This window comes from Triturus cristatus, chromosome 8 (genome assembly GCF_964204655.1).
Source record: "Triturus cristatus chromosome 8, aTriCri1.1, whole genome shotgun sequence".
Classification (NCBI taxonomy): Eukaryota; Metazoa; Chordata; class Amphibia; order Caudata; family Salamandridae; genus Triturus; species Triturus cristatus.
In genome coordinates, this window is record NC_140591.1 from 25,307,977 (window position 1) to 25,335,381 (window position 27,405).

General features: G+C 46.0%; 1 protein-coding gene across 2 annotated transcripts in view; it reads left to right on the forward strand.

Moving 5' to 3' along the window:
• The window catches only part of RRP1B (ribosomal RNA processing 1B), a 161,800-nt gene that overhangs the window by 55,757 nt on the left and 78,638 nt on the right, over positions 1–27,405 (forward strand). For both annotated transcript variants that reach the window (XM_085620779.1, XM_085620778.1), the window contains exon 10: positions 4,379–4,476. In XM_085620779.1, coding sequence (XP_085476905.1) covers positions 4,379–4,476 — 98 coding nt within the window. The remainder of the gene's footprint in view (positions 1–4,378; positions 4,477–27,405) is intronic.

Genomic DNA, 27,405 nt, shown 5'->3' on the forward strand with positions numbered 1-27,405 from the left:
GTCCCTTTGTTTACGAGCACTTGCTATCCTGCTTCCCACCGCTTACACTTTTTAGAATCTATGGGGCTGGTGCAAAAGTGAGATTACAAACCTGCTCAGCTTGGCACTCTGACAGCAGCAAAACTCAGTGCCTTGAGAACTGACAAACACCCCAGTCAGGTCAGCGATTCACGGTGAGGCGATTCACGGTGCTGTGGGAGTGGCTGACCGCCACCAGCCTGATGCACTAGCAGCCAGTGTTATGTGGTGAGGTTGGTAAAGAATGCCGCACAATTGTTTCATGCCTCAGTCTGGCTTACTAAACCTTCAGTGCGCTGCGTATGTTTAACATCTGCACTCGAGCAGGTTTGCAAATAGAATGTGCTCACCTGCTCATCCTCAGATCAGCCTGTTACAGCGGAAGTCATGAAGCGTGTGGGAAAGTATTTACATTATGCATGGAAGTTCCTCATACCACCATTTCTGCCATCATGGAACCGTTACTCTCCAGAGCCACTCCAAGCCCAACATTACTTCTGACATTCAGTTTCACGGAACTGGTGTAAGAAAATTTCTCTTACCAGCAGCCACCAAAATGATGACTTTAAAGAAGTACAAACACTAATACCAGAACCCTATGTTTCTTCAGCAATAACCTAGCCAGACTCCGTCATCATGTTAGCGTTTAGAAAAAGACCTGCATCTGCGCCAGAAACCTCAATGCCTCCTGACTGAGGGAGTACAATTATTGATGCTTCCGAGTGTGTGTCTGCTGTGGTTTCACTTCAAACAGCCAGCAATAACGCTTTGCTTGGAAGGTACCACAGTTGACTTTCAGAGACACTATCCCCTTTCACAGAAGATGTACCAAGAGAACACAGGCAAGACTTTTTAGAAGTCATTGAAGAGCGCCAAATAGTATTGAATCATATGTCAGTGCGGTATTGATTCAGCGGATAAAACAGCCACTCAGTATTGCAAAGGGATTTCACTACAACTTGTTTCCTTAAATCTATCTCCAGTCGGATGTGCAGCTGAAAATTCGAAATCTTCCCTTTCTGGATCTGTTCTTTTTGGCACCCATTCCAATGAGCAAATGGAATGAATGAAGAAAGAAGCTGAGACCAGAAAGCCTGGCGGAACTAAAGAGAAATTAGAGCTCCCAAGATGGATGTCGGAACTATAGGTACCAGGAACGAATAAAGGTTCATACCCTCAATGGGTCCACAAGATAAACAATCCTTGGACAGCAGCAACTTCAAACACCTTTTCAAAAATGTGCCTCTAGAGGAAGAGGCCAACAACAACACGTAAAGTTCTTACCTGTACAGAGTTCTTTGCTTCAGTCTAAAATCTGCAGCAGGAACTTCCTTCAAATCCTCGACTGTAGTGGCCGCTTTCCAATGCAAGAGAACGATGTAAATGTAGCCATATCTTGACGATGGCCTCTCCGGTGAACTTGCTTCTATAAGACAATCAAGATTACAACTTCACCCATTTACTTCACTTTCTTGGACTACGTGTCAGAATCTCGGATATCTAGCTGGAACTTTAAACACAAAATAAACTGTCTCCCATTATGCAGAAGTGTCATCAACTCCTACACATTCACTCCGATATGGCAAGGCAAGCTATCTCCATGCTGGACGCGATGGCTTATTTTGTTTTTCTAGTTCCAAATGGATGTCTGTACATAAGACCTCTTTAACAGCATAAGGAAGATCAATGGACCCAACGTACGGACAGTTTTAGAAGACCAGTTGAACCGCACTATTCAAGCCAGAGAGTGTCGCTCAAGTGCTGGTGTCGAACAAAGAATCTCTTAAAAGGTACACCTTTTCACCATAATCTTCCTTCTCAGACCTCAAAGACCAAAGCGTGTCTGAGAAGTCTGATAGCCCATCTACAAGACTTGTCAATACAGTGATTCTGGTTGGAGGGAAAGCAGCTCTATTGTATAAATGTCCTAAAACTAAAATCTGTGCATCGAATATTAAAAGCTTTAATTTCAATCATAACTACAATCCAGTTGTTGTTTCAAATGAACAACACAACCAGTGTTTTAATTAAACGTGCAAGGTTGGAACCAGGTTCAGGATTTTCTCTGGAAGCTCAAGCAATGTGGCATTGGCTTCTTAAAGGCAGTTGTCTATTCAGGCAGTACACATCCCAGATCTTCAGAATTGCCAAGCAGATCTTCTTCAACAGGTATTACAGCTAAAACCGCAAGTGGGAGCTAAACAACAATGTATTTACACAATATTTTCTGAGGATGGGGCTTTCTTCAAAGACATCTTTATGCAACCAAACTAAATGCAGGATGCATGAACTTTGCATCGAGCGTATGGGAACTAGAATCATTGGGCAAGGTCTTTTTGATAAATGGGTCCAGCAAATTTCTATTTGGATTTCTGCCCTTGATTCCAACAATATTTATGAAGCTAAAACACTGCAGTGCAAAAATGGCCGTTCAAGTGGTGGCTTCCAGAACCCCTTTATCTATTGTTAAAAGCCATACAAGAAACTGCCTCGCAGACCTAATCCTCTATTTTGCCAGAAAAAAGTTTCTTTCCAATGTCCAATCTTTGAATTTAGCTTCATGGCTCCTGAGGTCATACAATATGGTCACCTAAACTTACCTTTAGAATGTATGCATATACTTTAAAAAGCCAGACTTCCTCCTTAAGAGCATCTTAGAATTTCAAATGGGTGCTCGCAAAAACCATACAGTCCAATTCGTTGTTCGGATGGGATCGTAACTTATTTGCTACACTTGGCAAATTCAAAGCAACAGTTCTCTAAGATTAAAGTTTGTGGCAGGAATTTCAACCCTCAGAAAAGGCCCAAATGAAAGTCCTGCTTCTCAATACTAGTGATTTGAAACCATAAAGAAAAGTTTTTCTTCAAGGCTGTAGACTTCTCCTGTGTGGAAATTGAATCTTGCTATTTATAAATTAATGGCTCTTTACTTTGATCCTATCCATAAAGCCATGTTGCGCATCTGACTTGTAAAGTGGCTTTCTTAAATAGCAATTACATCTGCTAGAATGGTCGCTGACCATCGAGCCTTATCTTTGCTTAAACAGTATGCCGTTATCATAATGGAGCTGTATTAAGAACAACATTTCCTACCACATGTAGTTTTAGATTTCCATATTAATCAGTCTTTCTTTGATTTTCTTCTTTAATCCTTCTCCTGCATAGAGTTCACTCCACTCTTTCGTTGTTAGGAGTCCTAAAATTCTGTTTAGATAGAAGTAAAGGATAAGAGAAACACTAATCAACTTTGTGTTAATTATGAAGCCGTCCGTACTGGCATGGCATCTACAAAACAAACCAATGTTAGGTGGCTAGTTTCCAATGTTAGGTGGCTAGTTTCCAATGTTAGGTGGCTAGTTTCCAATGTTAGGTGGCTAGTTTCCAATGTTAGGTGGCTAGTTTCCAATGTTCTATGGCTAGTTTCCTGTATGCGTTATCAACAAACCTATTCTGGGTAATTCAAGTGCTCATTCCAAGAGAGGAAAGCAGCCACTGCTTCTTGGTTGAGAAATGTCCCTTTGCTAGATACTTGCAGCCACATGAAAATCAATCCACATGTTCACTAAACATTGTTTGGATGAAAATACAAGGACTGTCATAATGGGGCAAGCAGTATTTTTAAGACCTATTTGCTTGCCTCTGTGTCTGATTATTAAAATTATATTCTATAGATCTGTTAGATGTTATTGACATTCGCTTCAAGGGATAATCTTGCTAATCGTTTCTACGTTTAGGACTAACTGTGAGGATCCTACGATGTAGAAGAAAATGTTGTTGTATTCCTAGTTCTTCATCTCAGGATTCCTGACCCAATTCCTAAATAACCCTCTCTACTACCTGAATGTTACATATGTTCTCTAGTAAAGATATATTTTCTGCTTGATGCTAAACCTTTCAAACAAACTGAAGCTGTGAGGCAATCCCTCAGTGGAAGACGTGCAGGGAGTCGAAAGCTGTATGCCTTTTTTATTTTATTTTCCTGATTCACTCTTAACCATTTAGACAACTTTTACTTTAAGTTTTTATATTCCTGTGAAGAAGATTAAGGCTCCATAGTTTGAGACTGACTTTTCCAGGTAAATGCTGCAATCTAGGTTATTTAAAAATACGTATGTGTTTGTGGTATGCTTATTGATCTTTTGTTAATGCCCACCTCCATTGGAAAGTGTGTGTGTTCTCGTGTGTGTGTTCTCGTGTGTTCGTGTTCTACGAAGTGCTATGGCAGCAGTGTTCGGCCCCTCCAGCACTCTGGCGAGAACTATTCTAAGTTCATAACTTCAGAGAAGATATCCACAATGTACATCCAGAATCGCAGTGACCTTTTCTCATTCGCTGCTGATATTGTTTTCTCTGTGTCCAGTTTGATTACAGCGCGATAGCAGACAGACTCTTTCAACTTTCTAGTAAGAAATTTACTCCTCCTCAAAATCGGAAACGGCTCTACAGACTTGTGAAAAAGTGAGTGAACACATTTAGTTGTCGTTCTTTACTGTTGTTAAAATAAATGTAAAGAAAAGTAGCTCTAAAGCCTGATATGTTATAGATTGACTTTTCACTTTCTTCAAGAAGCATTGAAATTATAGTTATGTAAATCAAAGGCCACATACAACAACATTATTTAAGTTGATCTAAAAAGAGATCTGTTCATGGCACAGGAGCTTGTTAAGATTACATATTGTTGGTCGCCATTCACTTTTGTTTTTTAACTACATCTAGTTGTGTGCATCCACTGTATGGTGCAGCAGAATGTAGAAAATACATGTAGATAGGTTGTAGATCGCGTGATTTGCAGATATCTAGCATCTAGTCTTGGGTTTAGAACATACAAAGTTTTTATTTCAGTAGATTGAGAATGACTCGTGATCACCACAGCATGCAAAATCCACCTTTTGATTATTTTTTTTCTGCCATCGAGCAAGGAGCTAAAGTTTGCTGCTCTGTCTTTGAAACTGCTTCATGGCCAGGAAATCAGCACCTTCTAGTGCCTTCACATGCTAATGACTGTTTTGAGAACAGCTGGGGGAAAAAAGCTGTAAAGACAGCGTCTAGTTGGATTAAAAAGACAAAGCAGCCCCAAGATCTGCTGTACATTTGGGGCCATGTTCCTCCAGGTTATCTTATGCTGATTGCAAAAAATCTGCTAACCAAGAGACCACAGATGACCCACTCACATAATGAAGTAAATGCAGGTGGTCGTGGACACGGTTACTTCAAGGTGCATTGTGAACTCACAGGCACTGCTTTTTAGTTATCACTTCTAATTGCAGGAAATGAAGAATTTTGATTCCTTAAAAAAAATAGCTAGAAAAACAGAAACAACATAATTCTGAAAGGCCCTTGTGTAGATGAGTGCTAAACAACAATTGATGGACGGAATGCTGAACAATGTCATACATTCACCCCAGTACAGAGATCTGGGCCTAAATTGTGTAGATGAGGTCATTATAATATTAATTACGTTACCAGCCAGCACATCCTTTTCTCCAATAAAGCCAGCATCCCTGGGATCTCCTCCGCCAGCCTTTTCACCACGGCTGATTTTATGGTGGCATTGAGGCTCGTGACACAGACTCCAATTCCAGAAGAGTCTCTGCCGCTATCGAACAGTGACTTCGTTCATTCCCCCACAATCATCTGACTGGGAACGGCTGATAAATTACCCTAACAAGTGGAGGAAGATAACTGGTGGATACTCCGATGAGTTTACGTACCTACCCCAAAAATTCTTCTGCAGAAGCACAGGCTCAACAGACACAACATGACTGTTACTAGAAGAGATTCACTAATCGTGAAGCAAAGGATCAATAGAGAAGATAGCATTACATCAAGGACTGAATTGCTTTAAAGTATTTCCTTATATTGAAAGAGGACGGCTGTTAAACTCCTTCCTGCAGACCATACACTTCAAAATCACCATTTTGCAGGAGGTGATCCCATTCTTACAAGAACGTTACTGACTGGCAAGATGTCATTTTCAATATCCTGATTCGACTAACTCTGTGCAACCAGTTTAGATTTGCAGTGGGTGCAAACTATGATCTGTTCGCAATTTTTACTTTTATTGTAAAATCTGCAAGTATTGGGCAAATTCTTTGCTGTAGTGAAGACCTCCGCACCATAAAACCTTTTTTTTTTTTTTTAGCCTTATGTTAACAATCGACTAGTAAAAGTGAAGACAGTTCTTTCAGCATTGCTGTTTAATAAACAGAAAAGTTTCCCAACTCCATCACACTGGATTCACCAGAAGATCTAAAGTTAGCTGTTAACTCTCACCACAGACACCCAACTTTGCAAACCTGCTGTACAGGCATAATCAAAACCCCAGAATTTTCAAGTAATGCATAGACCTAGATCTGTTTGCTACACTACCAAACCCAAAAACGGTCAAGCTTTTCATCCTGGCTTTGAGAACCCCAGTCCCAGGGACATATTCTGTGGATAAGCTGATCAGTGATATTAGTTAATGCTTTTCCGCTTCTTGCTACACGCAGTGGTATGGAAAATGTCAGGAGTAGATGAGGAACTCCGGACATGCGACAGATCAGTATGGTAGTTTCAGTATACCTTCTTGCAAGGTGAAGGTATGCACAGCTATAATCATTCATCCACCTATGAGGCTCCTGAAGTCATTGAACTCTTTTTCCTTAATTTATCGTCCGTGTAGCGCCGTTGTTGCCCAACTGCTGTGGCATCTGTGCCGCTGAGTGTCCATTACTTTGAATAGAATTCCATATCTCCACTCACACCAGTATTTCCATCCATCTGCCTCGCCCCTAAATATTTCCAATTGGGATGTTAATATTGCTTTCAGATTAATAGTTCACAGTTGAGCCCCTACGGTAAAGCACATTGCAGTCTTTAGTTTGGAAAGTTGCCCTTCCGGGTGCAGTCGTTCCTTACACATAAGCGTTATCAGTAGATTAATCTTTCATCCAGTCCTTACGTACTCGTCCATGCTTTATCCTAAAGGAAGTCTCACCTTCTCACCTTAATCAAACAACTGACTTCTAACATTGTTTCAGAATCCCTCAAGGAGGGGAGAAAGAGCACCGCCGACTCTGTTGAACATGCAGTTATGAGTTTCTACGCTGGAATCCAACCCTTATACACAAAAAAATACCACCACGATCTTCCTTGACAACATACTACTAGTGGATAGCTGTGAGGCAGCAAAATGGTCACCTGTGCGCACATTCAGAAAACTATACTGTATTCATAATCTTGCAAGAGGAGAAGCAAATGTGGGGCAGACTGTTCTAAAAACACTTAGTTCATAGCCTGTATGGTTGTAGATACCGAAATTCGGCATACTCCTGCCATCTAATGTTGGGCTCGGATGTTTGCATGTTATTTTTATTCGAAGTAGTCTTCTGAGTCACGAGGTATGCTGTGACTCCTCCTGTATTCAGTACTGTGCATAGACATAGTCTCCATTGTTCGATTTTTTTTTTTTTTTTTTTTTTTAAGTTTTTCTTTCTCTCTCCCGTGGTTGGGTTTAGAGTCGTACCAGTGGAACTCCTGGTCTTGACATGTTTCATGTTTGTTTTCGGGTCTGTGCGGTTAACTTTACAGTCATGTCATTGAGAAATACTTCCTTCATTGACGGTCGTTCTTTCACTGCTCCCTCTATGCGTTTCAGAGGCCATTGCTGAAGATAAGGCCCCCAAATCTCGGGCTGCCCTACCTCTACGAGACTCCACGCAGTGACTCCAGTGAATGAAGATGTGTAGCTGGTGATGGCCCGATGCCCTTCAGGGAAATGCCCCCATTGCCACTTCTAGTATCCCTAGGCTGACCTCCACAAGGTCTGTAATCTGTCTCTCCTTGAGCCACAACAGTATAGAGTGCGCATTCTGCTTGTCCTTTCAGTGCAAAAAAAGCTCTTTGTTACCGGAGAAACTAACGTTGGGCGCACATCAGAATTCAACGGCGATCAGCAGAAGCCATGCCGGACATCTTTGGCAAAATAGACCTCCTCGGCGCAGAGAAAGAAGAGGACCCAGAGTCATCTGGCAACCATGCCCACTAGCGCAACCCAGAGTTTGTTGTCTCTGACTCCTCTGAACCAGGAGAAGAGATGGATGAATCCCTGGTACGAATATGCCTCTGAGAGCTCTGCGTATGTGCTGACTTTAAGATAAACCTTAAACTTCACAAGAGGCTGTGTCAAGCCAGAGCATGGCTCCCAAGGGAATCTGGCATCCAGCCCATGCGCTAAATAATTAAGCGTGCAGGACCACTGCTGCCTTGGTACTCCGGTCATCACCTAGGCAATGCATCTGAGACAAACAGGGATCCAGCCAAGAGCTCGGACTGTCGCTGGCCGTAAAGTCCGAGGAAATCTTCATGCACCAAGACTTCATAGTCAACGTATGTACCTAAATCTTCTGGGCCACAGGCTAGAGTTTAATTCCGGTTTAATACAGTGTTCGAGGCATGTGGGCTGCTGAATTCATATCTGTGCATAGATCGCCGCCTAGTGTTGGGTCCGGATGTTTGCACGTTGTTGTCCTGGAAGAGTCTTCGAAGTATCCTGAGATAGGTGACTCCTCCCCTGGACCACAGTGCGCATGGGCATCCTCAGATTGTTTTTTTCCGCCATTGGGTTCGGATGTGCTTATCTTGACTCAAGTTAGGAACATTTAGTTTTCAGGCCAAAAGGCCTTTAGGTTTCGTCGGTACTGTTCCCGATCGGTATCGACAGTTACTTGTTAGTTTATTAACTTCTGAAACAACTTTTTCGCATCGACCATCGACACCATCGACGATGGAATCGAGGACACCATTCAAGCGGTGTCCTGTTTGCAATGCGAAATATCCCCATATCGACGTCCACCCGGTGTGCAACAAATGCCTTTCACCGGATCACGACGAATCCACATGTATGGCCTGTGCCCGATTCCGATCCAAGAAGACTCTTCGGAATCGACGAGCAGCGAGACTTGAAGCGCAGCAAGCGGCACCGGCCCCAACCAACATCTTCAGCGCCGAGGACGAAGATGTGGAAGGCGTGGAGAACCTACCCTCCAGCCCCGCTTCCGAACACGATTCCGGATCGGAAGACATCGAAGAACAACTCTTTCACAGAGATGAAGACGACACCGAGGTAGGAGACTACGATGAGGCCTTAGGGGCTGAAGAAAGTGGCTCCGGTGACGAGCAAGGCCTACCCGTACAGACGGAGGATATCCCAGTGCGTCAGTCTATGGCTCCGGTCGAGGGATCGCCTTCAGGCCTTACCCAAGACCTATCCCGCAGTTCTTCGGCCCCGCCCTCGGACATTCAGCGACAGCCATTAGGACCCAAAACGGCTGGTTTCCCTTCCTCGAAACCAAAAGTCGTGTCGGTTCCACAGAAACCGAAACTGAAAGTGGTACTGGTCGGATCGAAGCCCACTACACCTTCGACGCCAGCAAAACCCGTCGGCACCGACCGCACCAAACGGGACTTCGGTGCCGAACTCGCAGCAGCAGACGTCGCTACAGCCTCTCCTCGACTCGATGACCCCGTGGCCCCGAAGAAGCCCACGCCTGCCTCTACAGAACCGCTCGGCGCCAAACAACCGTCGGCGCTCCAGGTGCGACAAGTTGCAGAGTCCTTGCAACGCATCAAAGAAAAGGCAGCCCTCCAGGACACGTCGGGCCCAGAGCCGAAAAAAGCTCAAAAAGCTTCTCCAGCAACACCCCATATCACTTTTGGCCTGCCACCATCCACGGCGCCAAAAATGTTTGAAATAAGAACTTGTGTCACCCAAACTAGGATCACACCTGCCGAACGCTCTCCTACGGAGACATCACCATCCCACATCATCGATGCCGACACCAGCAGAATTATGCTCCACAAGCGGCGAATATCTTCCGAACACGCTTTGGACTCCTACCGGATCCCGCTAAAGAAAAAGCTGCCAGCAGATTCGGAACCAGTTCTTTACGAACGTCTCCATACCTCCTACCCAGATCCACAGTCCTTCTCTCCGACACACTCCGAAACCGACGTTTTGGAGGACTATATGGATGACGACGTCCCCTACCCAAGAGAGATGGACCCTGAGGGCCAACAGGACCCTGACCAGGCTTGGGATGACCCTGTAGACACAGGTGCACCTATGGATACACAGGACACGCAGCTCTATGGCGCAAAAACGTCTCCCACAGAGGACACTGCCGCATTCAACGCCCTAATTGAACGTGCTGCGGAAAATCATGGTGTGCAACTCCACTCTGACACAATCGAGGACGATTTTCTAATGGATACTTTCGCATCCTCAGAAAGGAATATCAAAACTCTACCCATGTTGAAAGGTGTCCTCAAACCAGCAAAGGACATTTTCAAAGAACCCACCAGGGCAAGAGTGATAAACCCCAGGATCGACAAAAAATATAGGTCGGCGCCTGGGGACCCTACGTACATTAGAGGCCAGTTGCCTCTGGATTCCATCGTAGTCGCAAATGCTCGCAAACGGGCGCACTCGCAAACAACTGGGGATGCTCCTCCCCCGGACAAAGAGTCCAAGGTGCTAGAGACCTCCGGCAAACGGGTTGCAGCCCAGGCAGCTAACATATGGCGTATTGCCAATACACAGGCGCTCCTAGCTCGCTACGATCGCGCACACTATGACACATTAGAAACCCTACTCCAACATCTCCCTGACCAATACAAAGAGGGAGCAGAGATCCTCATCAGGGAGGGACAACTCCTCACAAACTCATCCATTAAGTGTGCACTGGATGCCGCAGATACAGCTGCCAGAGCAATAAACACCAGTGTCATGCTACGACGACACGCCTGGTTACGAATCTCCGGATTCAAACCTGAGGTTCAAAATAACATCCTCAATCAGCCGGTCAACCCAGACTACTTATTCGGGCCAGAAGTTGACGCCACCCTAGAGAAAATAAAAAAGGACACCGACACTGCAAAGTCCATGGGGGCTCTCCAAACACAGACCTTTCGGAGTGGCTCCTTTCGTCGCCCCGGGAATAGAGGAGCAGGCAGAGGACAGGGGTCACAGCAAACCTACAACAAGGGCAACACACAAAGTACCTACGATAAAAACACCCGGGGTGGGTATCGTGGCTCCAGCACAAAGGGCAGAGGACGCGGATACGGCAATACCAGGTCCTCCCCCAAGAACAAACAGTGACGCCCTCTCCCTTCCTCCCGACCACATAACACCTGTCGGGGGAAGGCTACAAAGGTTCCTGTCCACGTGGAACACCATCACCACGGACAGGTGGGTCAAAGATATTATCAAACACGGTTACTGCCTAGAATTAACCTCCACTCCACCCACAATACCGCCAAAACACCGTCCTATGTCCTCAGAGCACTTAGCGCTCTTACAGCAGGAAGTGCTAAGTATGCTGGAAAAAGGCGCAATAGAGGTCGTACCCGTCCACGAGCAAGGCACGGGGATATACTCCCTGTACTTCTTAATACCAAAAAAGGACGGGTCACTCAGACCTATACTAGACCTGAGACCCCTCAACCGCTACATTCTCTCAGAGCATTTCCACATGCTCACCCTACAACAAGTCCTCCCGCTGCTCAAACAGGGAGACTTCCTGGCCCCGCTAGATCTCAAAGACGCGTATTTCCACATACCCATTCACCCCTCACACAGAAAATATCTCAGGTTCACTATTCAAGGGCAGCACTACCAATTCAAGGTTCTCCCCTTCGGCGTGACAACAGCACCCAGAGTTTTCACCAAGTGCCTAGCTACTGTGGCTGCACATTTACGGAGGCAACACATTCATGTCTACCCCTACCTGGACGACTGGCTTGTTCAGGCAAAGTCAGCCCAGCAATGTGCCAGCCACATGTCCCACACCATTCACCTTCTTCACAGTCTGGGGTTCTCACTAAATTACCCAAAATCACATCTCCAACCCGCACACGTACAACAGTACCTAGGTGCGACCATAGACACTCTGGCAGCCACAGCTCAGCCAAATTTAGTGAGGATCAACAGCATGCAAATGCTGATTTCCAAGTTCAAACCACATCACTCCCTTCCTGCGCGAGTGTTCATGCAGTTGATAGGCATGATGGCCTCCTGCATCTTCATAGTCCCACACGCGAGACTACATATGCACCCGCTTCAGGAGTGCTTAGCACGTCCATGGAATCAGGCTCACGGGCAACTAAAAGACCTAGTGTTGGTGAGCGGTCGGGCATACAACTCTCTGCATTGGTGGAACCCACAAAACCTTTGCAAGGGCCGACCTTTCCAAGAGCCTGTTCCACAAATAATACTGACAGCGGACGCGTCTCTCCAGGGATGGGGAGCTCATGTACTCCACTACACAGTGCAGGGACTATGGACAACACAACAAAAGAAGATGCACATCAACCTTCTGGAACTGATGGCAATCTTCCTAGCAATGAAAGCATTCAAAGTACACTTGTGCAACAAAGTCGTGTTGATCCGGACGGACAACATGACCGCCATGTACTACATACAAAAGCAGGGAGGAACACACTCTCCACAGTTGTCTCATCTGGCTCAGAGCATATGGAAGTGGGCCATTCAGAGGAACATGTTCCTCATGGCGGAACACCTCCCCGGCAAGGACAACCAGATGGCAGATCTGCTCAGCAGACACAGCCACCAGATGCACGAGTGGGAGTTACACCCATCAGTATTCCAACCGTACTTCCAGCAGTGGGGTCATCCAGACATAGACCTATTCGCCACAAGCGAAAACGCAAAATGCCAAAGCTTTGCCGCCAGGTTCCCACATCCGCAGTCGCAGGGCAATGCGATATGGATGAACTGGTCCGGCAGATTTGCGTACGCTTTTCCCCCAGCACCATTGATACCGCTGGTTGCGCGCAAACTCAGACAACACTCACTGACACTCGTCCTGGTTGCTCCAACATGGGCACGCCAACCATGGTACACCACCTTTCTCGAACTTTCCGTGGTGCCGCATCAAAGGCTGCGGATCAAACCCGCGCATTTGACGCAGAACCATGGAGAGATTCAGCACCCAGATCCGCAACAGCTGAACCTGGCAATCTGGCTCCTGAAGTCCTAGAGTTTGGCTACCTGAATCTGCCACCTGACTGTATGGACATCATTAAGGAAGCTAGAAGACCCACTACCAGAGCTTGCTATGCAGCCAAATGGAAAAGGTTCGTAATTTATTGCAATAACAATAACCCGCTAATCGCATCCATCCAAAACATAATTTGTTACCTCTTACACCTATACCGATGCAATCTGGCATACACCTCAATACGTGTCCATTTGACCGCAATATCAGCCTATCTCCAGAACAGGCAGCACCTCTCTTTATTCAGAGTGCCTGCCATCAAAGCATTCTTGGAAGGACTCAAACGAGTAATTCCTCCAAGCCACCCACCAGCTCCAATGTGGAACCTCAACTTGGTCCTCACACGCCTGATGGGTCCACCCTTCGAACCTCTACACTCACGCGAGATTCAATTCCTCACCTGGAAAGTAGCTTTCCTAGTAGCGATCACTTCTTTGAGGAGAGTTAGTGAACTCCAGGCACTAACCATTCAAGAGCCATTCATACAGGTTCACGCAAACAGGGTCGTACTACGTACCAACCCAAAATTCATGCCCAAAGTGATATCGCAGTTCCACATGAATCAAACTATTGAACTGCCTGTTTTCTTTCAAAACCCACAAACTGTCGCAGAAAGAGCACTCCATACACTGGATGTAAAGAGAGCCCTCATGTACTATATAGACAGGACTAAAGTCTTCAGGAAAACAAAACAACTTTTCGTTGCCTTTGCCCCACACCACAAAGGTAACGCCATCTCCAAAGCAGGTATAGCCAGATGGATCGTTAAATGTATTCAAATTTGCTATCAAAAAGCTAAACGCACATTAACGATTCCCCCACGAGCCCACTCAACACGTAAGTTAGGGGCCTCCATGGCTTTCCTGGGAAACATTCCTTTGCATGATATATGTAGAGCAGCCACCTGGTCCACTACACATACATTTACCAAACACTATTGTGTAGATGTGCAATCAAAACAGCAGGCAGCTGTAGGACAGGCTGTTCTCAAAACTCTTTTTCAGACCGCTGCAGCTGGCACTGGTGGCCGCCGCTAATAGAGGGTACTGCTATGTATTCTATGCACAGATATGAATTCAGCAGCCCACATGCCTCGAACTGAATATGCTACTTACCAGTATGCATCTGTTCTTGGCATGTGGGGCTGCTGACATTCATATCGCCCACCCTCCTCCCCGGCGCCTGTAGCAGCTGCACCTCTCAGAATTACTGTAAGCATGGTCATCACTTTCTGTATCTACTCCATCACTGCCACAATGGCGAAAAACAATCTGAGGATGGAGAGGATGCCCATGCGCACTGTGGTCCAGGGGAGGAGTCACCTATCCCAGGATACTTCGTAGACTCTTCCAGGACAACAACGTGCAAACATCCGGACCCAACACTAGGCGGCGATCTATGCACAGATATGAATGTCAGCAGCCCTAACAGATGCATACTGGTAAGTAGCATATTCAAAACCCTTGCAGTAGACTGCCAGTACCCCATCGATTCTGACTGTTACCTGATGCAGTGCTGAATACCCAGAGAAAGTCTGTGCTCTTGCCTGTATCCAGGGGATAAATATCCTCCCTGCCCCAAGAAGCCCAAGTTATTATCTAAATTTATGACTGGGCCGGCCCACGAGTCCTACTAGTGAAATCAAGTGCATTCCATCTATTCTTTTGACTTGCTCCATTACCTCTCCCTGGGGGTGGCCTCCACTAAGGCCCTCGGTCTAGCCGTTCCCTTCCTCTTCAGGAAGGGTGGCCAAACCAATGGACAAAATATCTCCATAAGCAGATGAGACTGTCGGCGCCTGCTCCTTTTTCAACGCACAAGCCAGCTTCGGCACCAAGACCATCTTTGGTGGGTGGCTCTGAGGACTCAAAGGCCTATCCTCAGAAGACTACACGAAGAACAGGATGAGGAAAAACTCATTTTTATCCACGCCATGTGGATAAGCCATGTCATCCCCTCACTGTCGGGACAGTGATGGGCCTTCTGGAGATGATGGCCTCTTGTGTAGCCATAGTTCCCAGTACCGGGGATCACATGCGTCCACTGCAACAATGCCTCTCCCAGGCGGAGGTCTCTGTGAGGACCTAGTGATTATAGGGGTCCGCACTCAACCCTGTTTACAATGGTGGAAGTGCAACAACCTGTTGCAGGACTGACCCTTCATGGACCCCATTCCGCAAGTGACCATCGCCTCCTGTGCATCCTTCTGTGTCTGGGGGTGCACATCTCCAACATGACAGTTCAGAGTTGTGGTCATCCTACCAATAAGATCTCCACATCAACAAGCTGGAAGTTTTAGCCGTTCAGCTAGCCCTCAACACCTTTTTCCAGGACATTCAGGGCAAGGTAGCTCTAGTGAGCAAATGTACTATCTCAACAAATGGCAATGCACAAACTCTGCACTAGCTCAGTGAATTTGGCTTTGAGGGATACATCATTGAATACATCTCCTAGCAGAGTACCTCCAAGGTGTGGGCTACAGTCTTGCAGATCTGCTCAGCAAGATGCATCAAAATATTCACGAGAGGGAAATCCATCTACTTCTGCCGTTTGAGGGTTCCATTCGTAGACCTGTTTGCCGCCAGTGGAAACACAAAATGCCATAGCTTCACCTCCATGTTTTGCAACCATGGTCCATGGACCAATGCCCTATGGATCAACTAGCTGGGAGTATTTGCCTATGCTTTTCCTCGCCCACTCCCTCCTGCAGCATGCTCATCTTAGCAGCTCCCACCTGTTGCAATTAGCCTTGGTTCCCAACTCTCCTAGTGACGTTTGTCACTTCCCAAGAGAAGCTCCCTAACAGGCCAGACCTTCTCACACAGAGCCAGGACAGAATCAGACACTCGGACCCCAAGGACTTCAATTTAACAGACTGACTCCTGACGTCCTAGAGTTTAGTTACATGAGCCTACGACAGGAGTGCATAGACCTCCTCAAAGAAGACCCTAGGCCAACTACACAGGCCTAATACGCCGCAATGTGGAAAAGATTTGTTCACTACTGCATTGCAAAATAACTGGACCCCCTCAAACCTGCTGGGCTAGATTCTTCCCCTGCAGAAATCCGGTTTAGCCTACACGTATATACACCTGTATCTAGCTACCATTCCATGCTACCATTGCACGGCACACTTTGCTAAGGCTTTTATGAAAGGTCCTGAGTCATCCCGCCCACGGTTTCACCTGCCTCACTCTGTACCTCAATATTGTCCTTGCATGACTTATTGGCCATCCTTTTAAACAAATTCACTTGTCCGCTTTTACAGTTCTTATTTTGGAAGGTTGCCTTTCTCCTACTATTACATATCTCAGGTGCATCAGAGAATTGCAGGCTCTCAAATATGAAGCCGTTCTTTGAGGTCCACAACGACCGGCTAATCCTTAGGACTAAACAGAAGGTCCTCCCCAAAGATGTAACCCCAAGAGAGCTCCCAGTCTTTTTTTTTTATTTCCCCCAGCCAGACACTAAATGTAAAGTGGGTCATCCTGTCCTCCATTGACAGCACTAAGTCTAAACAGTTATTGTCTGCTTTTCCACTACTTCATGTAGATCACCCCATTAAAAAGTAGGCGTAGGCAGGTGGTTTGTTAAATGCATCCAAACCTGCTACCTTAAAGAGAAGAGACCCCGGTAAACTTTGTCCTCATCCCACTCCACCTGTAAAGGGAGCAGGGGCTGCCGTGGCTTTTTTGGGAAATATCCCCATGGCTGACATTTGCAAAGCAGCTGCGTAGTCCGCTCTACATAGCTTTACCAAAGTACTATTTTTAGGATATCCTAGCCCGACAGCAGTGTAAGGTCTTAATGACTTTGTTTTAAATATTTGCACCATCCACTGACTAATACTGCACAGGTAAGTCCTGCTTTGCACTCTATGCAGAGCATGTGTATCTATGGTCAAACAGGATCAGAACGGAATGTTACATGCTCTGCTAACAGTGTGCAGTGGATTCACATGCTCCCAACCACATCCCCGGACGTCAGTGATTGCTGCAGAGGTCTTTACCTCTTTTTTTCAAAACTGCATGTATGGTCACCACACTATTCCTTCTGACCCCTCCATACTATCTCACATGCTGGTTGAAAAAACAATCTAGCAATGCAGCTGGTGCCTATGCGCAGTACTGAATGCAGGCTGACTCATCATGACTCAAAAGACTTCTTTGAAGAAAAGCAACTTGCAAACCTCCGAGCCCAACACTAGATGGCAGGAGTATGCAGAGCATGTAACTCTACAGCTTTACACGCTACAAACAAATGCTTACAGGGTAAGTACAGTTTAAGTACCATATTCCTTATTTTAACTGCCTCTACTTTCCATCCACCTCCGCCTTAGGGGGGATGAGGCACTGCTATTGGGTCTGTGCAAAACATGTGACCTTCATCAATATGCTGCAAATGGAAAATGTTACCACTAACCAGATGTTTACCGCTTGTTTTTTAGTTTCATTACACCACCCACCTCTCCTGTGTTTAAAGTATGGGGTTTGCTTAACTCAGTAGTTTAATATTTTTACTACAAACGCACAAGCAGACACACCTACTCCATGTGGTGAAGGGGGGGGGGCAGTATTGAATGGTCGAGTGTGCTAGCTCTTGAATTATAGGTGTTGGTTACGTGACCCCCGAGTCCTTCTCCAAACACGAACCGCAGTCTTTGAACAAATAATTTGTAATATTCCAAACACAATAGTAAATGGCAGGATACTGCAAAGCATATGGTCTGCAACAAGCTGGAAGCGATTGGTTACTTATGAATACATATGTTCTTGTTACCTACATCTTGCTGTAAGAGGTAAGTAATTAGATTTTTTTGCTCACTGCACCCCTTTTCTTAATGAAGAACACCCACAAGCCTGAATTTACATATACATAGGCATGCCACCTGGCTAAACTGAGACAAGAAATTGAGGTACTGGAAGCTGAGTGGACATTAGACTGGGAGTGTGAATAGCCACTTTTCTTGCAAGGGATAAAGGGGGCAGAGAAGAGTCAGATTGACTACGAAGGGTAACTTCTAGTTATTTTTTCAGTGGGAGAATTTGGAAATGGTTATGGCCCATCTCAGACTTCTAACATTAATTATCTATCCCTTGCATGGTTGGCAGAAAGCAGAATCTAAGGCTTAAAGGAGGGTGGTTACTGCTAATTGTGACACTGAGCTCTGTAAAGAGGGTGAATGCAGGAGATTCAAGCCTTCATTGATCAAAGAATAAATGTGTAAAACATTTTAGTTTATCTATTGGTGGAAGCTGGCTCTGTATATGGTATGCCAATAGGTGAATGTACCGTGCACAGGGCTCAAAGTAAACCAAAATTGCTCTATTAGGGGTAGTGTGAACGAGCAGGTAAAATACTTAACTTTCACAAGTCAACACTTCGTGCAGTTTTCAAAGAATGCAATGAAATCCTATGGAGGAAAACAATAATGTGGTTATACAGGTAAGTACACGACGTACAGTTCCAGTCTTCGGGACCAAAGGTCCGCAAGAGGCGAGGGTCTGGTGAGTACCAAAACTGCACCACCAGCGACACAGGGGCAACTGCGTCCAGATTTAAAAATCGGAGTTATACCCAATGCATTTCAATGAGGACTGGGGGTGCTCAAAGCCACACTGCTTGCAGGTATGTTAATCGGTTGCAGGGGCTAAGCTTTGGGGGTTAGAGCAAGCACAGGGGCGGGGGAGTGGTCGGTCACAAAGCACCAAACTTACCCGCAAACGGCACAGGGGCGGCTGGGTGCAAGTACGGCGTCGGGCACCCAATGCTTTCCAATGAATAACTTGCTTCGGACAAACACGCTGCAGGGGTCAAACCGGAGGCTGCAGGAGGGAGAACAGCAACAGCAGAGGTAAGTTGGGATGTTGTGTCGTAGGGACACCATCGGTTCCACTCACCAAGGCCCAGGGGCTTTGGGTGCAGGGGTGTCCTTTAACATCTGATTCTACTTAGCGAAGCGGGTCGTGGTTGGGGGGAGGCCTCTGGTTTAAGGCTGCAGGCATCATCATGAACTCCAGGAGGGGTCAGCCAATGCTGGACTTGATTTCCGGATCGTTGGGAAACCTGTTGTTGATCGATGGGCCACATGGACACGGGTCAGAGGCGTCCTGTGCAGATTGAGCAGGACTCGCGGATCTGGAGGGCACTGGAGTCCTTTGTGTAGGTTTCTTGGGGACACATCTGCTGTCCTCTGGAGTCTCTGGTCTGTCGAAGAGCAGGCTGTCTTCCTCTGGTTCTGGAAGTCACTGTCTGCAGGACAGGTGTCATCTTCTTTTGCAGGGTCTTGGAAGCTGGAGACAGGCCGGAGGGCTTGAGTCAAGTCAGAAGTCTTCTTCAGGCGTGGCTGCACAGCATCTTCATCCTTCTTAGGTTGGCAGGAATTCGTTTCCAGGTCTGGGGAGCCACCTAAATACTCCTGTGGGACGGGGCATAGTCCTATCCCGGATTAGAGGGGTCTCCTCATTTTCGAGATGGCAGAGACTGAAAGATGTGCTTCACCTCACCTCCCCCACCGTAGGAGTGGAGTTGGCTGAGGTGGGTACACCTCCTAAGTTTTATTGATGGTTTTTCTGCCCAAAGTGAGGGGGTAAGCCGTGGGCTGCCATCTGCTGCTAGCAGCAGAGGCTGGGGGTCGCATTACAAAGGTGACAAGCCTTTGAAGCTTCCCTCCCGAGCACTGTGCCCATCCTGTGGGAAGATGTGCATGGTTACTGGTCCCAGAGAGCAGAGGCTCTCGACCCAGGGTCCAGAAACATGTCCTGTGGTAGCTGGCAGCCTACAGCTTGTCCGAGATCACACCAGGGTTGGTAGGTTTTCAGGGGGCTCCTCTGAGGTCCCCTCTGAGTACATCGTCCAGTAAATCCCACACTGACATCAGTGTGGGTTTATTAGGGCGCTTCTACTGCAGAACTTTGCAGGTAAATGTTTAAAAATCCTGCATACATGCATTCAGCGAGGGGGGACGGGTCACTCCCCAGACTTCACCATCAGTGGTAAAAAGGTGCAGTGGAGAGAGGACACTTTCCGCTACCTGGGTATCCGGATGTATCGCCAGCCAAGAGATCTGTTTGATGGGAACCTGTGGTTACCTCTGACGGCAATCCGGTCGCAAATACGATTTTGGGGCGCACTTCCACTTGCAGTAACAGGCAGGGTGGCACTAGCCAAGATGGTAATCCTCCCTCGGCTCTTATATTACTTTGCAAATCTGCCTCTATACATCCCTGCGTCCTTTTTTCTACACTAACAAAACGTGTCAGAGACTTTCTGTGGGGAAATGCAAGACACAGAATGACGCTAGCAAAACTGTACTTGCATTAAGACCAAGGCGGCCTAGCAGCACCCTGCTAGTGGATAGGAATCGCACAGATACGGCCACTGCGCAGCCACCCCACTCACTGGAGCAAGTTATTAGGATCTTCCACCCTGCCACTAAATCGAGGACACCAAAGCCATTATTGCAGTGGCGTACAAATGCTTCCGCTGGTGCCTGTACATGACCAGAGATGTCACTCCTTATGCGTCGGCGATACCGCTGGAGGGATCTCCCAGTGGCCTTGTGGTGCTCACGGCACAATCGATTGAGGAGTGGCAGGAGAGAGGTATTCAGACTCTCGGGGACTTGTACCGTGATGGAACGCTCATACCATATATGACTCTGGTGGACTACGAGGGGTTTCCGCCGGGGCAATTTCTTACGCATCACTCATGGATGACCACATTAACGGCCAGATGGAGGAACATGACTACAGAGCTGAGTCCGCACCTTACCATACAGTACTTGCATGTCATGGGGTGTAGCCGACATCTTATACGCTGGTTTGCCGCCTCGCTTAGGACTCGTGCGGCGCTAAGCATTGACCCCCTCCACCGCAAGTGGAGCTGGACCTGGGGTGGCAACTAGTAGACGAGGAATGGACTCAGATACTGGAGAGTCCGATACGCATACCCAGAAACATGCAGTTCAGGCAAATTCAACTGTACATAATCCACAGGGCCAACCTCACGCCTGCCATGGTCAATCGATATTTCAATCGTGCAGGCGCAGCGTGCCCGAGATGTGCTGAGCTTGGGGCAGAACTAATTCCTATGTTATGGAGCTGCCCCCGGATAGGTGTGCAGTAGCTAGAATGTTGCATACCTGCACAGGCCGCGAGCTACCTTTTGAATGGCCAGTATATTTACTACACAAATTTAAGAGGACGTCGGCCACTAAGGTAGCATCTAGGTTCCTAGATTTAGGGATGGTGGTTGCCAAAAGATTGCTCACTAAAAGGTGGAAAGCGGCGGATCCACCACACGCGCAGGCGTGGCGTCATTCATTGCTAGCATGGGCCAAAGCAGAAAGCATTGCCATCAGACGCGAGGAAACATTGGGACTGCGTCAGGACCCCATAGCAGCACACTGGGACGCCTTTTTGCATGAGTTGCGGCAGTCTGATGGGGGGGCGGCGCCTGAGAGACCACCCGACTGAGGGGCATGCAAATAGGTGGTGCAAACTACACATCACTTGGGGGTAAGCTGCGATATTCCACGGGTGCACATCAGGGTGGGTTTATTGAGCGGAAGAGTTTGGTACCAAACACTCCTGTGTTCAGTGAAGCCATCATGGTGCTGGGCAACCTGAGTTGTCTAGTTTTTAGCCCATGTGCTCACTATGGCTTCCCTGCAACAGAACCTTTTTTTTTTTTCTCGCATGTATATTGTGAGGTCCAGTTCACTGTGCACAGGCTAAAGCTAGCTATTAAAACACGTTACACTACGTATCCTGTTGAACCACCTTCCTTGCGCAGTCTTCAATTGCTGTTGGTCGCACCCACACAACATCAGTTAGTCACTAAATTATAAAGGGCAGTGCGAGATGAGAAGGTCATTGGTATAGATAGAAGCCTTGCCCGCTGGAACGACAGGCTCACTCCTCCCTTGATCCTATCAGAGTGGGAGCACATATGCAACCTTACCAGCACCTTCACACTGAGAAAGTGGCTCTGTATATACTGTTCCCAAATAGGTACAGTGTGTACAGAGTCCACAGTCCCCAGAGGTTTGGCAGAGGCTAAAGTTAGATATAACCTTACTCTCTAAAGCTTGGTCGAGCAGTAAGTCCGTATCAGAGGACAGTGTAAAGCATTTCTTGTACACACTCAGTCAGCAAATGGTCTCCCACACTCAATAACTGAACTCTAGGCCAATGGTTTATATAAAACAAGCATTGGCATTGCCAATAGGTCTCGCTTTTGAGACCTTATAAGTATTTAGTTATGCAACTGTTGCATGGCTAAACACTTATAAGGTCCCAAAAGCAAGACCTATTGGCTATGCCAATGCTTATTTATTTTGAAAATACCTCCCAGAATGCAAGAAATCACCATCGCTTATAAATAAAGCTCGGCGTTCCTGGCGTTCGAGGACGGGCGGCAGAGAAGTAACAGGACTCTGTCTTTTCCTTCTTGCTCTGAGAAGTAAAATAAAGTGTCCACTTCTGCTCTGCCGCTTCTGCTGCACCCTCCCTACTCTTTCCTTCTTCCCTCTTTCTGTCTAGCAGTTCTTCTCTTACTGATAACAGTGACTTCAAGATTATTTGCTCCCCTGTGAAATGGATCCAAAAAAGAAAAACATGTTTGCTGGAAATGTCGTGTTTTAATTCCAAAGTGCAGCATCTGGATTAAAAGGTTACAAATATGAAAAATAACTAAATAAAGTAAGACCGAGTGGTAGCAAACTGGTCAGATTGATTCTATTCACACCCAAACACATTAGCGCCACTTTTACAGAGTTTGCCAGTGAAGCGCTATTTTTGTTTTCTTGTCTTTGTTTTCCCTGGGCTTGCAACTGGTGCACCAATCCTGGAGGTACTGCAAAGTGTGGATTGGAAAACAAAATGTGTACTGCGGCTCTGCGTCCAGGGATGTGGTCTTTTTACCATACTGCTTACGTGTTGTAAGGATATAACCAATGGACATTGAAATGGGTTATTCAGGGCCCTGTAGTCATGTCCTTAACTTTTCAGGCAAAAGCACTCACTGATTTCTGAACAGTGAGTGTAAAAGCGTTAAGGTAACCATGTTGTTCCTGCTTACATTTCACATGGTTTGCAAAATTTTGCATTCCCTATGAGTGTTTGCTTTTTCCAGGATGTTGTTACTTATTTTTGTACGCCACATATTGCTCTTGTCTTCTGCGTCATTTAAATTGAGCAGCATCCAGGTGTTTATAGCCAGCAGCAATTGGGTTGTAGTTGAAACCAGTGTGAGTTTTTCTCAGTGGGGCAGTATGGTGTTCAGTGGGGAAGAGGATGTGGCACTATAGCCTAACCTGCTGAATTTGGAACTGGGGAACCAGGTTCTGCCTGAATAACCAGTCCACCAGACCACTCTTGAGAGACCACAATCCCATGCTAGACCTTAGAAGGCTGCGCAAGACCTTAGAAGCCCTGGTGTCTTAGCACCAGCAGGTGGACCCTAGCAGTGGCAAGTGTGGGTTAACCTTCAAGGTTTGTCCACCACAATCCATTTTGAAGTTAACCTCCAGTCTTGCGGGCAGGCCTATGAAGCAACACAGCCTAGAAGAACAGTGACTCTGTCACTGTGGTCACAGGACCCTTGAAGGGCCAGATCTAGGGCAGTGCAACTGGTGTGACCGCACCGGGTGCTGACTTTGGGTGGAGGCATTGTGTTTGCAAGTATATTAAGGTTTTTAAAGCGCTTGCTGCCTCCTTCCTGGCCTTCTGCAATTTTCGGCAACAATAAAAATGTCATGATGACTCTAGTGATTAATGTTCTTCCTAGAATTTTGTTTAGTGGAAGTTTTGATTCATGGAAAGGTAGCTCAGAGGGTTAATGTGCCGGCTGCAAAGAACATGTACCATGCAGATCACAAAGTGCACATAATGTAAATAGGTCAGTGGGCTACTGCTTTTGTCAGAGAGGTCCTTTTGTTACTTGCAGTTTAGAAGTTAAACTCCTAACCTAGAACAGTGAGCTATTAACTTTCATCTAAGAGCTGCATACAAACAGCAAGGTATAAATTAGAGCATTATGTTTTTTCTCCCAGTCTTTGATTAGCCTAATGTTGCAAAAAGTGTTATTTTGGTCAGAAATCAATTCTGATTATTGAAGAGAATCCCCAACCATGGTATTACATTTTAAATTCTAAGTTTGTTTCTCCAGACCAATCACTATTAAACTATACGGTCTAGTAGTATGGTTGTCATGTGACTTCTACACCTTGTAGTCCTTAGTCTTATGTAACATTTTCTATACAGTGATTTACACACATATTGATTGTAATGTATGTGATGTAATGTGCTCTAACACCCTACACTGGTATGAGTGGCGCTGTAAATCAAATTAAATGCATCAGAGAGAGTGTGGTTATGGAGACTTGAGGGGCACTGTTAAAGGGTGGTAGTGAGGGAATCCATGGCAGAGGTGGTCATTGGGGGGCAATAACAAACATTAATGCACAAGGCACCACCAGTGCTAAGGCCGGCCCTGCCCTTGAGGCCAGTCTGCCTCACCCATAGGTACCCCCATTGGCCTTATTTCAGAAGTAGCAGCTGCAACTCACCAGGGATTGACAATGCAGAATTTGCACGCACACCAAACTAAGTTCACAAATGTCAGTCTTTCTGCTTCATTCACAAGCACTTTTAACATGTGCTGCCTGCTGTGGGGCCACTGGAATTAATTATGCAGCAAAGGAGGGCAAAATTATGCCGCAGTGTTGACTTAATTATGCATTAAAAAAAAGGCTGCAGCGTAATACAGTATTTTATTATTTGGCATGTGTACACATGCTAACAGTCTTTGGAAAGAGTTTGCCTCATTAGTACCAGTGTAACATACAAATGCAGCAGTGAGAAAGGTGATCAGTCAACCTTTGCAATCGCCATCTACTCCGCAGCAAAACAAGTCACATTTTTCGTTAACTTTTGATACGTTTGAGCTATAAACCGTTTATTAGTTGAAATGGTCAGATCATGCAGAAGATCTTGCATTAGGAGGCAAATATGGCAGAGGCATAATTATATAGAAAACATTTTGCAAACTAGGATATTTTGCCATTCATGTTTGAACTGCTGTTGTGGAAAACGGGAGAAGTGCTGATGACAAACTCCATGGCTCTGCGACAAATGGCTTGTGCTTCCACATTTTATCATATTTGGGACATTCTGTGATTATCCCACTTTGTGAATGTGTTTTAATGTCAATAACTCATTATAACCTTAAATAATCAAGTGTATTCATTCATTGGTTAATTAAACTGGGCAGTGAAATGCCAAACAAATACTAAAAATTGGTGTTTGTTGACGTTTCATGTTGCTTTGGAAGTGTTGTGAGAGAAGGCTACGGCTGCAGTCCAAACTAGAAAAGTGGGCCCAGTGTGGACTTTCCACCTTTGCGCTTTAGTTGTGGGTACAGCCGTTTTTGCAGGTGTTGATGTCATGGTTCATGCTCAAGCCTACGCCTTTCTGGCAGTGTGGTGTCCCCCACAGTGTTCTTTCCCCTTATCTTTGCCCCCCATGGAGTAGCTTTTACATTTATGCACAGAGGGAGTCTATAATTTGAAGCACAAAATGCTGTAAGTATCCTCGTGGGGTGTCCTGTAAGCGGCGCATGAAAGGCAGGGCCCGGTATCCTGGGGAGGCTTGCGTCCTGAAGGAAAGGTGCAAGGCTCTCAGTGCGCAATGCAACAATAGGTGATACGAGGCGCCGGCTCAAGTAATCATGACTCTCCTTGCAGCCAGTGACGCTGGGCCCTGGCAGGCTGCCATGAGAGCTTCATCCGCTCTAAGCTCCCTGACAGTCTTATACTGTGTGCACACGGAGGACCCGCTCAGAGGGAGTGGTCGTAATTTTTTTAGGGAGTTGAGCGACTTTCTGAGAACATTAGAAAGAAATGAACAAACTATTACAAAGGTAACGTTTTAGCAATTGAAGGCTGTGGTGCAGGAGAAACGAAAGACTTTCAGTCACTGAATTGTGTAAAACATTATAATAACACCTGCCCAGAAGGGGCGAGCCTGTGTAAAACTTTATAATAATTTCTACTCTTAAGGGGCTAGCCACGACCAGGACATCTTTAAATGATTATTGCAAAAGTACGTTATGCTGACGCAGAGGGCGCACGAGCAGTGTTTACACTACCACAATTTGTTTGAATGGGAGACTTAAAGTGGCTCAGAGCCGAGCACCGCTTCGTTTTGCCGAGTTTGCAAAGCAATTCTGTTTTCTGGAAAACTACGAGCGCGTAAACAAGAGGCGTAGGGGCACGGTAGTGAAATGCACTAATGAGGGAGCTCAGCCTTTTATCACTTAGTCAAGAGTTGTAATTGTAGCACGCACGCACATTCCACTATGAGAGAGCGGCAGCGGGTATGTGTGGCACGCACAGGAAAATCGAATTGTGTTGTGGGTCCAGCACAAAGGCATTCATGAGTGCTGCTGGCTGGCCTTGTGCATGGCGGCTGCGCGCGTGCACGCTCACGTGCACACAAGCGCTAGGCCAGCCAGCGGCACTTAAAAAAACTCGCATACAAAATGTCTCTCTCGAGCCAGCGCATGCGCTGGGCTCAGCGAGACCTAAAAATATATGGTTGTTTTATTTTAGAACCAGCAATAGGTACCAAAATATACTTTCTCAGAATGAGATGCTTTAGTTAAATACTTTTGCAATATGCAATTGACTTTTGTAGGTAGTAATTACAGGTTGTTGCAATAGGCAACACAATTTCAAACACAATAGTACATTGAGCTCAATGGGAATTTTAAGTTATGTGCACTTGATAACTTTTCTAACTCCAGGACTGGATCCTAGAGTCAGTCCTGGGACAGTTCTTGGAAACAAGTGAGTAAATTCGGTTGTTACAGTTGTGATTTTTAAACAATATTTTGCTATTTCAAAAGTTGACACTCAGAAACTTTTTCTGATCATATTACCAATGTTATCCTATGGAAGGAAATTCACTTAGCAGGTAAGTGGGGTTGTGGGTACTTTTGCTAGGTCAGTGTTGGATCCTGGATCCAGCACTAGTGTACCACCTGTAAGCAGTTGAGAAATTGCGTTTAAGTTATACAGGCGATTTTTAAGGAATATTTATAAATTTGCAAAATCGACACTTTGAAGAAATTTCATAGAAAAACAGTCAATGGTTCCCTATGGAAGAAAATTCAAGTTACGGGTAAAGTACGTTCTCGTTACGTTTGTAATCCAGTACTGGGCTCCTAGGCTCAGTACTGGGACCTCTATCTAAAAGAGGTAAGCATTTATTTGTTCACAGTTGGTTCGATTTTTTTTTTTTTTTTTTTTTTTTTTTTTTTT